Source organism: Zootoca vivipara, chromosome 12 (assembly GCF_965207765.1).
Source record: "Zootoca vivipara chromosome 12, rZooViv2.hap1.1, whole genome shotgun sequence".
NCBI lineage: Eukaryota > Metazoa > Chordata > Lepidosauria > Squamata > Lacertidae > Zootoca > Zootoca vivipara.
Window position 1 is genome coordinate 9,360,685 of NC_142595.1, and position 12,801 is coordinate 9,373,485.

The window sequence follows — 12,801 nt, forward strand, 5'->3', positions numbered from 1 at the left end:
ACCCTATAAATTTCCTGCGAGAGATGTCTCCCCCCCAAAAAATATTTGTTCATTCTTCCTGTTCTGATCATGTCCTGGACAGCCTCTCTACTTCCATTTTTTCGCCCCTTCTTTTCCTGTGTTCCCAAGAGTTGCAATATCATCTGTGTTACACGCCACCTTCTCCCACCTTTCTCAAAGATGGGAAAAGCAAAGCAAAGATGTGTTTTGTGGATACACAGAGATGCATACACCGTGATAAAACAGGTATTTAAATATGTCCTTTGTATGTAAATAAGCTACAAACTTAAGTATGCATCTAATCACAAATTTCAGTATAGCTTTTGTTAAAATGCAGATTAATACAAAAAGAGGGACTTTCAGAAATCCAAGACAATCTGAAAGCATGCACAATGTTTTAGAACAGGCATCCCCAACCTTCAGCCCTCCAGCTCTTTTTGACTACAATTCCCATCACCCCTGACCACTGGTCCTGTTAGCTAGGGATCATGGGAGTTGTAGGCCAAAACATCTGGAGGGCCTCAGGTTGGGGGTGCCTGTTTTAGAAGCTGAACAAAATGTACAGATGAAATAAATAAGTAATGGTGAAGGATTGACACATTTCCCCACTCTGCCAACATATTAGGTCTCCCAACATAACGACAAGTACTCTTTTATTAGGAAAATAAATACAGTGTCACAATTCTCATCAGTGCAATGGAGCCAAATTAAATAAATCTTTTGTAGCAGAGCACAGCTCAATTCCAAATCTAAACATAGCACAGGTCTTCTGAAAGAGTATTTCACTTTAGGAAATACTTTGCATAGATTCCAGAAGCAATATCTTTGTAAGGAGTGTCTGAATCAGACTTGGTCCGGGGTATGTGGCAAAGTCTACGGAAAGCAGGGGAACGAAGCAGGAGGTTGTGCGAAAGGCCCATGAAGCTTGAGGACACCCAGTACAAAGCCATTGCCTGAAACCAGAGAGAGAGAAGCATTACTTTCAACAAAGCCAGGATGCAGAAAAAGTATCGCAACCACCCAAGAGGACATATGTTATCTTTGGTTTTTAGAAATATCAAATACCTTGGTTCCCAAACGCTGAAAAGTGTGTGTGTGTTCTGGTTTGATTGAATATAAAACTACAAATCCAATAAAATGTTTTTTTAAAAAATAGATGTAGGAAGGTGAGATAATACTTGTCCTTCACTAATGTCAACCCCGATTGCCAGCAAATTTCCAGGGTCTCAGGCAAAGGTTCCTGACATCATCTGCAATCTAGTCCTTTTAAAGGATGCCAAGGACTAAACCTGGACCTTTCCTACACAGGAAAAGAAGCCTCTACACACTGCTGGAGCATATTATTCTACAGGTGGCGTTGCTTCTTGAAATGAAGCCACGGCACAAAAACCATTTCCGGGCTCCGAACTGGAGAATTAGAGGCTCACTCGCAATGGGTTTCCCAAACCACCTCAGAGCCTGGAAGAAGAGAGCTTTGGCCCAACTCAGTGCTGTTGTTCTAGGTTACTTACTGATGGCACGGTTGCAGCTACTGGGATCATAAGCACCGAGACACCTCGAAAGAAGTTAGTGGTATACCTCTGAAGCCGGGACAGTTCAGTTTTTCGCAAAGCAAAAATCTGGAGAGACAAATTTCACTTGTAAGAAATTTGGAGAACAAAATGTCAGCTGGAGCGTCGTCGAGGCAAATATGCAACTCAGGAACTGGTGCGTACAGGTCAACGTAAGTTATGAACTATGATTTAAAGTCCTTCCCAGGTTTAAAGCGCGAGAACTCCCAGTGTGACCAGCAATCTGCTTTATATATCAAGCTTCCCACCTCCTTTAAAAACTGTATCTAACAGTCTAAAGTTAACTGGAACGTTTTTTGGTTTCAAGAAGTATAGCCCTGCTATTCCAAAGCAGAAATTAAATGCCATTACAGTGTTTGCTTATCTGTCTCTGCTGACAAACTGCTGTGCTATTCTATTTACAATACAGTGGTACCTTGGTTCTCAAATGGCTTGGTACTCAAAGAAGTTGGAACCCAAACACTGCAAACCCAGAAGTGTTCCAGTTTGCGAACTTTTTTCGGAAGCCAAACATGCTCCGATTTGAGTGTTACACTGAGGTCTGTCCGTTTTTGCTATTTATTTTGCGTTTTTGTGGTTTTTATGTTTTGTTTTTGTGACTGTGTGGAACCCAATCTAGCAATTTATTGATTGATTGATTGATTGTGTGACTGCAGTACATTGTTTATTGTTTTCATTTTATGGATCAATCGTCTCATTAGATAGTAAAATTCATAGCAAGAGATTTTGGGTATAACATTGAATATGACGCGTGGTTGAAATTATGAAATGAAACATTGAAATTTACTGCATGTACCGCTTTGAAAGAAAATGTAATGAAAATGATGTACAGATGGTACTTAACACCAGTAAAATTAGCTAAAATGTATAGAATGAGTAGTAAAACATGCTGGAAATGTAAAGATAAAGATGGTGAATAGTATCATATGTGGTGGGCATGCGAGAAAGTAAAAGGATTTTGGGAAATGATATACAATGAGTTGAAAAAGATGTTTAAGTACACCTTTCCCAAAAAACCCGAAGCTTTTTTATTGGGTCTAATGGGAGAGGAAATAGCAAAGGGAGATCAGAGACTATTTATGTATGCTACAACTGCGGCGAGGACTTTATTAGCCCAAAAATGGAAATTACAGGAGATACCGACGATTGAGGAGCGGCAGACGAAAATGATGGATTATGCAGAACTGGCAAAGTTGACTTGCGGGATCCGAAACCAGGGAGAGACAAAGTTCCAGAAGGAATGGAGTAAATTCATTGACTATATGGAGAAAAATTATAGAAGTTTAAGGACACTTGCGGGACTGAAATAAATCCTACGAACTTAATCTATCCATGTTTGTAAAAAGGAACTATGAGATAAGAGTGAGAAATAAAGCCGAATGACGGGAGGGAGGGAAGTCACAACTCGGCAGAGCGAAATGAACTGAGATGGGTGAATATAAGATGGAATGTAATTATTATTATTTTTGTTGTTTTTTGTTTATTGGGAAAACTTAATAAAAATTATTTTTTTTAAAAAAGATAGTAAAATTCATGTTAAATTGCTGTTTTAGGGGTTGTTTTTATAAGTCTGGAATGGATTAAGCCATTTTGCATTACTTCCTATGGGAAAGCGCGCCTTGGTTTGGGAATACTTTGGTTTTGGAACAGACCTCCAGAACGGATTCAGTTTGAGAACCAAGGTACCACTGCATAGTAAATTGCAAGTTTTCCAAATAGCTGCAGATGTGGTTTGATGGTGGTCCCAGAGTCACCCTTCCATACCTCCACTATCAGCAGATTGAGGAGCCCAAGAGCGATTGGCAGAATCCAAGTTGAGTCAGGTACAGTGAGGTCCAGAAACCAGAGGACACCTCCTGTGGAAAGTTGCTCTTGAATTAAGAACCCTGTTGAAAAAGCACACACATGGTTGCCGCGTTTTGTTACCTTAAACATCCATCACTTTAGTGGATAAGGTTGAGGACAGACAAGGCTGAATCCAGACAAGAAAACATTGTTGGCAGATCTTGGATAAATGACTGACAACTTCTGGAACGTAACCTTTCTCCTCCTCCACGATTCAGATAGTTGTTGTTTGGTCGTGTCCGACTCTTCGTGACCCCATGGACCATAGCATGCCAGGCACTCCTGTCTTCCACTGCCTCCCACAGTTTGGTTAAACTCATGTTTGTAGCTTCAAGAACACTGTCCAACCATCTCGTCCTCTGTTGTCCCCTTCTCTTTGTGCCCTCCATCTTTCCCAACATCAGGGTCTTTTCCAGGGAGTCTTCTCTTCTCATGAGGTGGCCAAAGTATTGGAGCCTCAGCTTCAGGATCTGTCCTTCCAGGGAGCACTCAGGACTGATTTCCTTCAGAATGGATAGGTTTGATATTCTTGCAGTCCATGGGACTCTCAAGAGCAGGCATCCCCAAACTTCGGCCCTCCAGATGTTTTGGACTACAATTCCCATCATCCCTGACCACTGGTCCTGTTAGCTAGGGATCATGGGAGTTGTAGGCCAAAACATCTGGAGGGCCGCAGTTTGGGGGTGCCTGCTCAAGAGTCTCCTCCAGCACCATAATTCAAAAGCATCCATTCTTTGGCGATCAGCCTTCTTTATGGTCCAGCTCTCACTTCTATACATCACAACTGGGATTCAGATTAGCAATCACTAGATCAATCCCTGCACCCAGAAAGTCAAGGTGGCAGCCGTAGCTAAGGAGTCCCTTCAACAGTTCATGCTGTTGAACAGCTAACCAAGCGCGGAAAAGGAGACACATTCAATTAAGCCAAGGGATGAGAAATAGGGTTTGGGGAAACAAGCGTAGATTTTATATTGGAGGTTGCTGCCCACCCACTTCGACTGCGCTTTCTGCTGGTGTGGTGGCTCCTCTGTAAAACCGCTTTAAACAGCTCGTAGCAGAGCTTCTTCCTGGCGGCAGACAGCAAGAGACTACGAGACATGTACAAAATGCTCAGTCAAGAGTTATTCTATTTCTTGGCTGGTTCACAAGCGTTTTAGTTTCGACTATATACAAAACTATTTACACTGGTAACTTGACTTCCAAATGCCTCGACTTCTGAAGGTTTCAGAAATACTTCCGGGTTTGCCGACTTCGTATCTTCACCGCGCACGCGGGCTGCGGCTGCGCAGAAGCGGCGCATGCAGGCTGCGCGAAGCGCAAAACCGCACTTCGTGCACGCGCAAAATGGACGTTTCGAATCCGAAGGTTTCGACTTATGAAGAGCGCTGTGGAACGGATCGCCTTTGTAAGTCGAGGTACCACTGTACATACATCTTTTCACCATGGTATAAACCAGGCATAGGCAAACTCCAGCCGTCCAGATGTTTGGGACTACAACTCCCATCATCCCTAGCTCACAGAGCCAGTGGTCAGGGATGATGGGAATTGTAGTCCCAAACATCTGGAGGGCTGGAGTTTGCCTATGCCTAGTATAAACTCACAACGTGTGGGTCCTCTTTCCCTGTGCAGGGAAACTTGCTCCTTTTTATTTCCATCCCCAGCTGTAACCGATCAGCCAAGAGCGTCACTCCCAATCTTTAAAGGAAACTTCTTTAAAGCTACAAGCACCTTTTTCCTGTTTCTTTGAAGAACGACTTCCGAACATTTCACGACACCAGTTTAAAAGCCTTACCATCAGCAGCTGCTCTACCCATGCTGAAGTTGCGCAAAGCCATGGAAACGAAGACCCACATTGGGATCTGAATCCATATGAGCAAGCTGGCCTTAAAAGGGTGGCAGTTATCTCGCACGTACAACTCGGAAACAATCCTTTTCAGATTCTTCTTGAAATGGAACCTGGGTGGGCAGAGGGAAACAGAAGTGAGGGAAGAGGAGGTTACACTGAACTTTATAAAGGGGCTTACTAGAATCACTGTAGAAATGCAGTAGTAAGTGGGCAGTAGTAAAGGGAACAGAACAATCATGCATTGCATTATACGCCACATGCTGGTGGGCATCCATCTGTCTCGGGAGACAATGGAGGAGTGCGCCTTCGGGGATGAAGTCAGACCGTTGGAGAGTTACAGCGCCTGCTGTGGCTGTAGAGACCGATAAGGGAGAGGCATGTTTTGTTGCAGCTGGGGCAGAGGAAGGTGTCTGGTTGTGCTGCTGCAGATGAACCAGGGCATTTCTTCTCTCTGCACTCCTCCCAGCGGTCATTCCTCCTCTGGTCACTGTTATTGATGCCCAACCTGACTGACTGCGTTCATGTGCAAGGGGCTCCCACACGGCTGCCTTCATATCACGCTTGCGGACATCTTTGTAATGCAGTTACAGAGTCTGCCAGCTGGCCTGGTGCCGGAAGCCAGCTCCCCACAGAGCACGTCCTTGGGGATCCTGCCATCTTCCATTCTGTGGACAAGACCAAGCCAGCATAGACGTCGCTGAGACAGGAGTGCGAACATGCTGGGAATGTGGGCTTGGGAGAGCACATCATTGCTTGAGACTGTCCTGCCATTTGGTACCCAAAATCCTCTGGTGCAACACATGTGGGAGGTATTGAGGTGTCATTCCTGACAGGTGGTAAGTTGCCCACACCTCGCTTCCATAAAGCAGCATGCGCCCAGCAGACAAGCTTGGAAGATCTTCCCCACAGAACCACTATTCACATGGGAATCTTACAAGTACAGTGGTACCTTGGTTCTCAAATACCTTGGTTTCAAAATGCCGGTGTTCTGGTTTTTGAACGTTTCTCAGAAGCCGAATGTCCGATGTGTCTGTTAGCTATTGTTGCCGGGGCACCTGCACCAATCAGAAGCCATGCCTTGGTTTTCGAACATTTCAGAAGTCAAACGGGCTTCTGGAACGGATTAAGTTTGGCACTTTTGCTTTCGCTATTTATTTGGCATTTTTGTTTTTGAGGTTTTGGTTAATTTGTTTTTTGTGACTGTGTGTAACCCAGTTCAGCTACTGATTGATTGATTGATTGATTGTGTGACTGCGGAAATGGCTAAAAGCCCCCCATCCAAACAATGACTATCATCAGTGCAGGTAAGGGGGGGAAAGTATTTTAATTTTTATAATCTACATTACTGTCTTATTTATTTTATAGTACAGTACATTGATTATTGCTTTCATTTTATGGATCAATGGTCTCGTTAGTAAAATCCATGTTGAATTGCTGTTTTAGGGGTTGTTGTTAAAAGTCTGGAATGGATTAATCCGTTTTGCATTACTTTCTATGGGAAAGCGTGTCTTGGTTTTGGAACGGACTTCCGGAACGAATTAAGTTTGAGAACCAACGTACCACTGTATACTGCTAGGTGGCGTGCAGTGGCCATGAGCAAGTGAAATGTTAAATGCCACAGAATTTTATTCTAGCTGGATGAACTGAGATGCTGTTCAAAATGATCTTACCTGGCTTCCTTTTCAGACCAACTCCGTTGTTTTGCACAAACGGAAACTTCATAGCGAAGGTGCTTGGCTAGGCTGTGGATTTCAGGCTGCAAGTTTTCCAGCTAGCTGGAAAGAAACAGACGGCTTAAGTTATAAACGAGTTAAGTCCTTCTCTCCCCCCCCCCCAAAAAAAGCACTGTCCCTCAAAGGGCTCTCCCTTAGCATTAATGGTTTACTCTTGCTTACCTGCCAAAATATAGACTCAGGCTTACTAGCATCACTATAGAAATGCAGTAAGTGGGCAATATAAGTACAAGTCAAACCATGGCTCTATCTAGCTCAATATTGTCTATGCTGGCCGGCTGGGGTTTCAGGTAGGGCTTCTTCACAGCCATAGGTAAAGGTAAAGGAACTCCTGACTTTTAAGTCCAGTCGCGGATGACTCTGGGGTTGTGGCGCTCATCTTGCTTTACTGGCCGAGGGAGCCAGCGCTTGTCTACAGACAGCTTCTGGGTCATGTGGTCTTGTAAGCCGCTTCTGGCGAACCAGAGCAGCGCACAGAAACTCTGTTTACCTTCCCACCGGAGCGGTACCTATTTATCTACTTGCACTTTGACATGCTTTCGAACTGCTAGGTTGGCAGGAGCTGGGACCGAGCGACAGGAGCTCACCCCATCGTGAGGATTCGAACCGCCAACCTTCTGATCAGCAAGACCTAGGCTCTGTGGTTTAGACCACAGCGCCACCCGCGTCACAGCCATACCAGGGATTAAATCTGGGGCCTTGTGCATGAAAATAAATCAATCATGCACCTTACCACTGAGTACAGCTCAGTATTTTGCTAGAAACAGTAGTATCCTCATGCAGAAGTGCAAGTTATAAAGTTGCCAAGTAAGTGCTTAAAGACAATATAGGTTGTGAATTATCTGGATGAGCAATAGCTGAAGGGCTATGCTAAATGGTCTGGATGATGAGACATAAAATCACAGAATTGTTGACTTGGAAGGGACCAAGAGGTCTTCTAGTCCAACCCCCAGCAATGCAGGAATCTGTTGCCCAGTGTGGGGCTTGGACTCACAACCCTGAGATTAAGAGCGTCATGCTCTACCGACTGATATATATGACGTTTTCCTATGTGTATACTAGATTATTATTATTATTATTTTACATGGAGTGGCCAAAAAAAAACCCCCAACACCTCCAATTCCAGTACAGAAGACGATCTGAGCAAGGAGCACCGCAGTCAAGAGCACTGATTCATTTGACAGAGAAAAGCATCTCTCTCCCACACTTCATTCTGCACCCTTAAAGGACTGCCAAGATACCCCCCATGCCATGATTAAGACATGGCAAGCACAAGCTTTTTTTTTAAGGAAGAAAACTGTTCCCCCCTCAAAAACATATTAAATTATAAGAGCTCATTTCCAAGGCGGCAGCTTTTATATATGCACTTTTAAGAAAAACGTTTAACGAATTAACCTAACCCAGGCACCCCCAAACTGTGGCCCTCCAGATGTTTTGGCCTTCAACTCCCATGATCCCTAGCTAACAGGACCAGTGGTCAGGGAGGATGGGAATTGTAGTCCAAAACAGCTGGAGGGCCGAAGTTTGGGGATGCCTGACCTAACCTAACATTTCCAAATTGGACAAAAAATATTAAACTGGTCCTTACACAAAACACACATTGAAATAACTTTAAATATTGCTATATGGACAGGCCTAACCATTTAAAAAGCTTTAGCGGACTCGAAATATTTTGCCGGATTTGTGTCCTTCCTTTGCTGTTTATTTAAATTTCGCGCGGACCACACCGACCTACTCCCCAGCCCCGCCACGGAAAGTCAGGCCGTACATTACACTTTTTCTTCCCTTCCTTTACGCGTTCCACCCCTCCGTTCCCGGAAACCCAGCCCGCGCCCCCCCCTACTCTGGACGCGCGCGGCAGCCCTCTGCAGATGCTCAGGAACCCCCTCTCCGTGCGCCCCTGCGCAGAGCCCACCTTGGCGAGGACGCGGCTCTGCAGGGCGGCGAGCGGGAGTGTGACGCCGGTGCGCAGGAGGGCGCTGGCGGCAAACACAGCGGCCCACCAGGGCAGCCCGGACGCGGCCTGCAGCGCCACCAGGCTCGACTCCATCCACGCGACCGGCGCCGAGGTCGACAAAGCTTCGTACCAGGCCCAGGACGCGGAGGGCTCTCTGGGGCCACCGCCGGCGTCGCCGCCGCGGGGCGCGCAGAGGGCGCGTGCGGCGCCGCTGCCGCAGCAGCCGCGAAAAAACAGCAACAGCCGCGGGCCCGGGCGAAGCGGGGCGCGCAAGGTGCGCGCGGCCGAAGCAGCAGCCAGGAGCGCAGGGACGGCGCAGGGCACCATCTTGGTCACCGCGCAGCGCGTGCGCCCAGGGCGCGCCGCGGCTCTCTTCCCCGCGCTCCTCCCCGCCGCCTGCTCCAAGCCCGGCGGTTGGAGCGCCCCAAACTGCTCGCAACCCTCGCTTCCAATTGCATGCAGTGCCGGATTTACGTATAAACTAGACAAGTTACACAGTAGTTTAGGACCCCACTCTCTTGGGGGCTTCCCATCTTGTCTTCTTTATGGGAAGATTAAAACGTTCTCTACAACAAAAGCATCACTGTGACTATGACTATGACCCAGTATAACTTACTTTTTCCAATGGACCACCCTTTGTAGCTGGTTTGCAACCGCCTTCTTGCTTCTTGCACCAGTATAACTGAAATGAACCTGGGAAGCTGCCGTTTCAAATATCATCACAAATCCCCCTTTTTTGGGGTGTGTGTGTGTTATTCTCTCAGCCTCAGCTCACCATATGCCACGGGTGGAATTGTTGCTGGCATCTGTTTTGAGAGACAACAGAGTAGATTTCCGGGGGTGAAGTCAAACTGCTGTTTTAGCAGCTCCCAAGTGACATGGTGCTGGAGGAGACTCTTGAGAGTCCCATGGACTGTAAGAAGATCAAACCTCTCCATTCTGAAGGAAATCAGCCCTGAGTGCTCACTGGAAGGACAGATCCTGAAGCTGAGGCTCCAATACTTTGGCCACCTCATGAGAAGAGAAGAATCCTTGGAAAAGACCCTGATGTTGGGAAAGATGGAGGGCACAAGGAGAAGGGGACGACAGAGGACGAGGTGGTTGGACAGTGTTCTTGAAGCTACGAACATGAGTTTGACCAAACTGCAGGAGGCAGTGGAAGACAGGAGTGCCTGGCGTGCTCTGGTCCATGGGGTCACGAAGAGTCGGACACGACTGAACGACTAAACAAAGTGACGTACAGTGGTACCTTGGTTTATGAACACAATTGGTTCCAGAAGTCTGTTCATAATATGAAGCGTTCATAAACTGAAGTGAACTTTCCCATTGAAAGTAATGGAAAGTGGATTAATCAGTTCCAGATGGGTCCGCGGAGTACTCAGCCTGAAGCGTACTTAACCCGAAGCATGGGTGTAATTGGTTCAGGAAGTCTGTTCATAAACCATAGCTGCCAAGTCTCCCGTATTCCCCGGGAAACCCCCGTTTTTCCGGCTGTTTTTCCCCGGTTTATTCTGGCGTGGCTGCCATTTTGGAACTGGGCGGAGCATGCTCAGAAGTGACTTTTGATGCTGCTTTGCCCAGTTCCAAAATGGCTGCAGCACGACTTCTGGTGCGACGGCCATTTTGGAACAGGGCAGAGCAGCATCAAAAGTCACTTCTGAGCATGCTCCATCCAGTTCCAAAATGGCGGCAGCGCTACTTCCGGTCTGCTACTTCCGCTCCAGTCCCTTATTTCTCAGGCCAGAACTTGGCAGGTATGTCATAAACTGAAGCAAACTTTCCCACTGAAAGTAATGGAAAGTGAATTATTCTGTTCCAGATGGGTCCTCGGCGTTCATAAACCGAAAATTCGTAAACCGAGGTGTTCATAAACCGAGGTTCCACTGTACCTGGGTCACAAGCCTAGGCAGTGTGTCTGGAGATCCTGGGCTTGCCAGACAAAAAGACACCCCCCCCCTCGTCCTCACTGATGTGGTCTAAAGGAAAGCAGAGCAAATAGGTTTGTCACCAGCTTGGCTGCAGGAGTTGTCAGAAGGATGTAAGAAGCCATCCGTCTTAGGGACTCCACTCCGGATTTGTGTTGGGTTTACTCCAAAGGCTTTTGATATCCCGCAAAGCAGCAGAGGTTTGGGATCAGTTTCCCCCCCCCTCTTTCTAGACAGGCCACCTCCCCAGGTTCAGCCCCACCTGCCCCTCACTTCCCTCTGCAGCACCTGCAGAAACTGCCTGCTTGACTGTCAGACCCATGTTTGGCCTCATTCGCTCAATCTGAAAGAACCTGTCTTTGCATGTCCCTAACTCACCAAAGGTTTAAGACCCATCAACTAACCTCACCGGGTTTAGCTGGCTGGTTGAAGCTGTTCCCAGGGTGTGGCTGCTGTCACATACCGACAGTTTCTAGGAACCACATCAGATATTGATTTTAGTTTAGCGCCTAAATTTTTAATCTTAATCTTAAACCTTCAAGATATGTTTTTTGAATTGTTAATATTTGTCCTTGTGAGCTGTGAATTGTGTTATATTATCTGTGGTTTTTACGAGTCTGCGGTTTTTATTTGATTTGTTTTGTTGTGTTTTATGATGGGCGTACAGCCGAATAAACATCTTTGCTTGCTTCTAGGAACCACAGGAAAAAGCTGAGTGCAGGGTGGCGACCAAAGCATAACCTCCAACTCCCGGTAAGAAAAATCCGAGATCAGCAGCGGTGCGGCACCGGAAGTTGCTTCTACACACGTCTGGACATGCGTAGAAGCAACTCTCAGTGCCCAGACATGGGCAGAGCGGCATCCGAAATCAGTTCTGCGCATGTCCAGACATGCGCAGGAGCCTCCCTGGCAGGTAGGAAATCCAGGGGATTTGCGGGATTATTCTCTATTCGGGATAACAGCGGGAAACGGGTTTAAATACGGAGGTTTTCTGCGAAAAATGGGGTACTTGGCAGCTATGGGACCAGAGGTGGACAAACTACCCAGCTCTCAAAATACAGCCTTTCCTCCCATCTCAGCAAGCAGGGGTGAGGAAGTTGAAGCTTCCCATTCTGGCATGTTGATATTGCAATACTCCCAGTGTCCTGCTGACTGGCACTGGAAAAAAATCTTAAGTACCTGTCACCAGTCAGCTAGGCAGGGGAGGCAAATGATGGGATCTCAAGAATCGCAATACGGCTGCTCCTCAGCTTCTGCCAGTGATGTGCAGGGAAGGATGCCAGGGAATGCATGTGGAATGCCAGCATGTGTTATACAACTTTCGTGAGATGGTTCTCATATAATGTAGGCCATCGGAACCCTTTAATTAGTCTGTATAAATAGTATTACTTCACGTGGTTCTCCCCTGCTATGAATTGTGTTGAGCAGCGGTTAATAAGAGGTTAACATTGGAAACGTAAAAGTGGAAACTTTAAGAACACATCATGGATTTGGCTCGAAAGAACTCTTGCAACTCCTTCCAAGAGCCCAAGGGAGGTTTTGACTTGGGTTTCGTGAACAGCAGGCTCTCAGCCCCGATACCAGAGCCTCTGCAGTTTGTGGTATGTTTCTGTCTGCCATTCAAAATGGAGAAAGCTAAAAACTCATCCAGTCATGCTCAAGTCCCTTAGGTACAGAGAAAACAGCATGTGGTCTGAAATGCACTTCCGCGCATTAGGATTTTAAAGTGCCTGGGTGGGTTTATGAAGCACGTTCAACCACATTTAGCGTGCTGAGATTTTAAGGAGTGAATGTAGGGCTCCTCTTTCATAACCAAAACAAAACAAAATAAAAATATACATCAGCCCTAAATCACACGGGGGGGGGGATTCTGCTTGTATGTTCTTGTATGTTAAAAAAAGAATATGTTTTTAAAAATAGAGAA

The 12,801-nt window shown here is 46.3% G+C and overlaps 1 protein-coding gene across 1 annotated transcript; it reads right to left on the bottom strand.

The window, feature by feature from the left end:
• Positions 1-636: 636 nt before the first annotated feature.
• COX18 (cytochrome c oxidase assembly factor COX18) lies at positions 637-9,373 on the bottom strand. The gene is made up of 6 exons (XM_035102041.3): positions 8,911-9,373; positions 6,933-7,033; positions 5,209-5,372; positions 3,336-3,457; positions 1,512-1,619; positions 637-953 (listed from the first exon to the last, which is right to left on the bottom strand). The coding sequence occupies exons 1-6, from the start codon at positions 9,277-9,279 to the stop codon at positions 783-785; spliced, it is 1,035 nt and encodes a 344-aa protein (XP_034957932.3). The 5' UTR covers positions 9,280-9,373; the 3' UTR covers positions 637-782.
• Between the last annotated feature and the right edge of the window lie 3,428 nt (positions 9,374-12,801).

What these genes read in the sequence shown, in the direction of transcription:
- COX18 (XM_035102041.3), bottom strand. Translation starts at nt 9,279, where the DNA reads ATGGTGCCCTGCGCCGTCCCTGCGCTCCTGGCTGCTGCTTCGGCCGCG. An exon ending in GGGTAGAGCAGCTGCTGATG is followed by an intron (nt 3,458 to 5,208) that starts GTAAGGCTTTTA and finishes CTTTTTCAACAG; the next exon opens with GGTTCTTAATTCAAGAGCAA. An exon ending in TCAATCTGCTGATAGTGGAG is followed by an intron (nt 1,620 to 3,335) that starts GTATGGAAGGGT and finishes TTGTCTCTCCAG; the next exon opens with ATTTTTGCTTTGCGAAAAAC.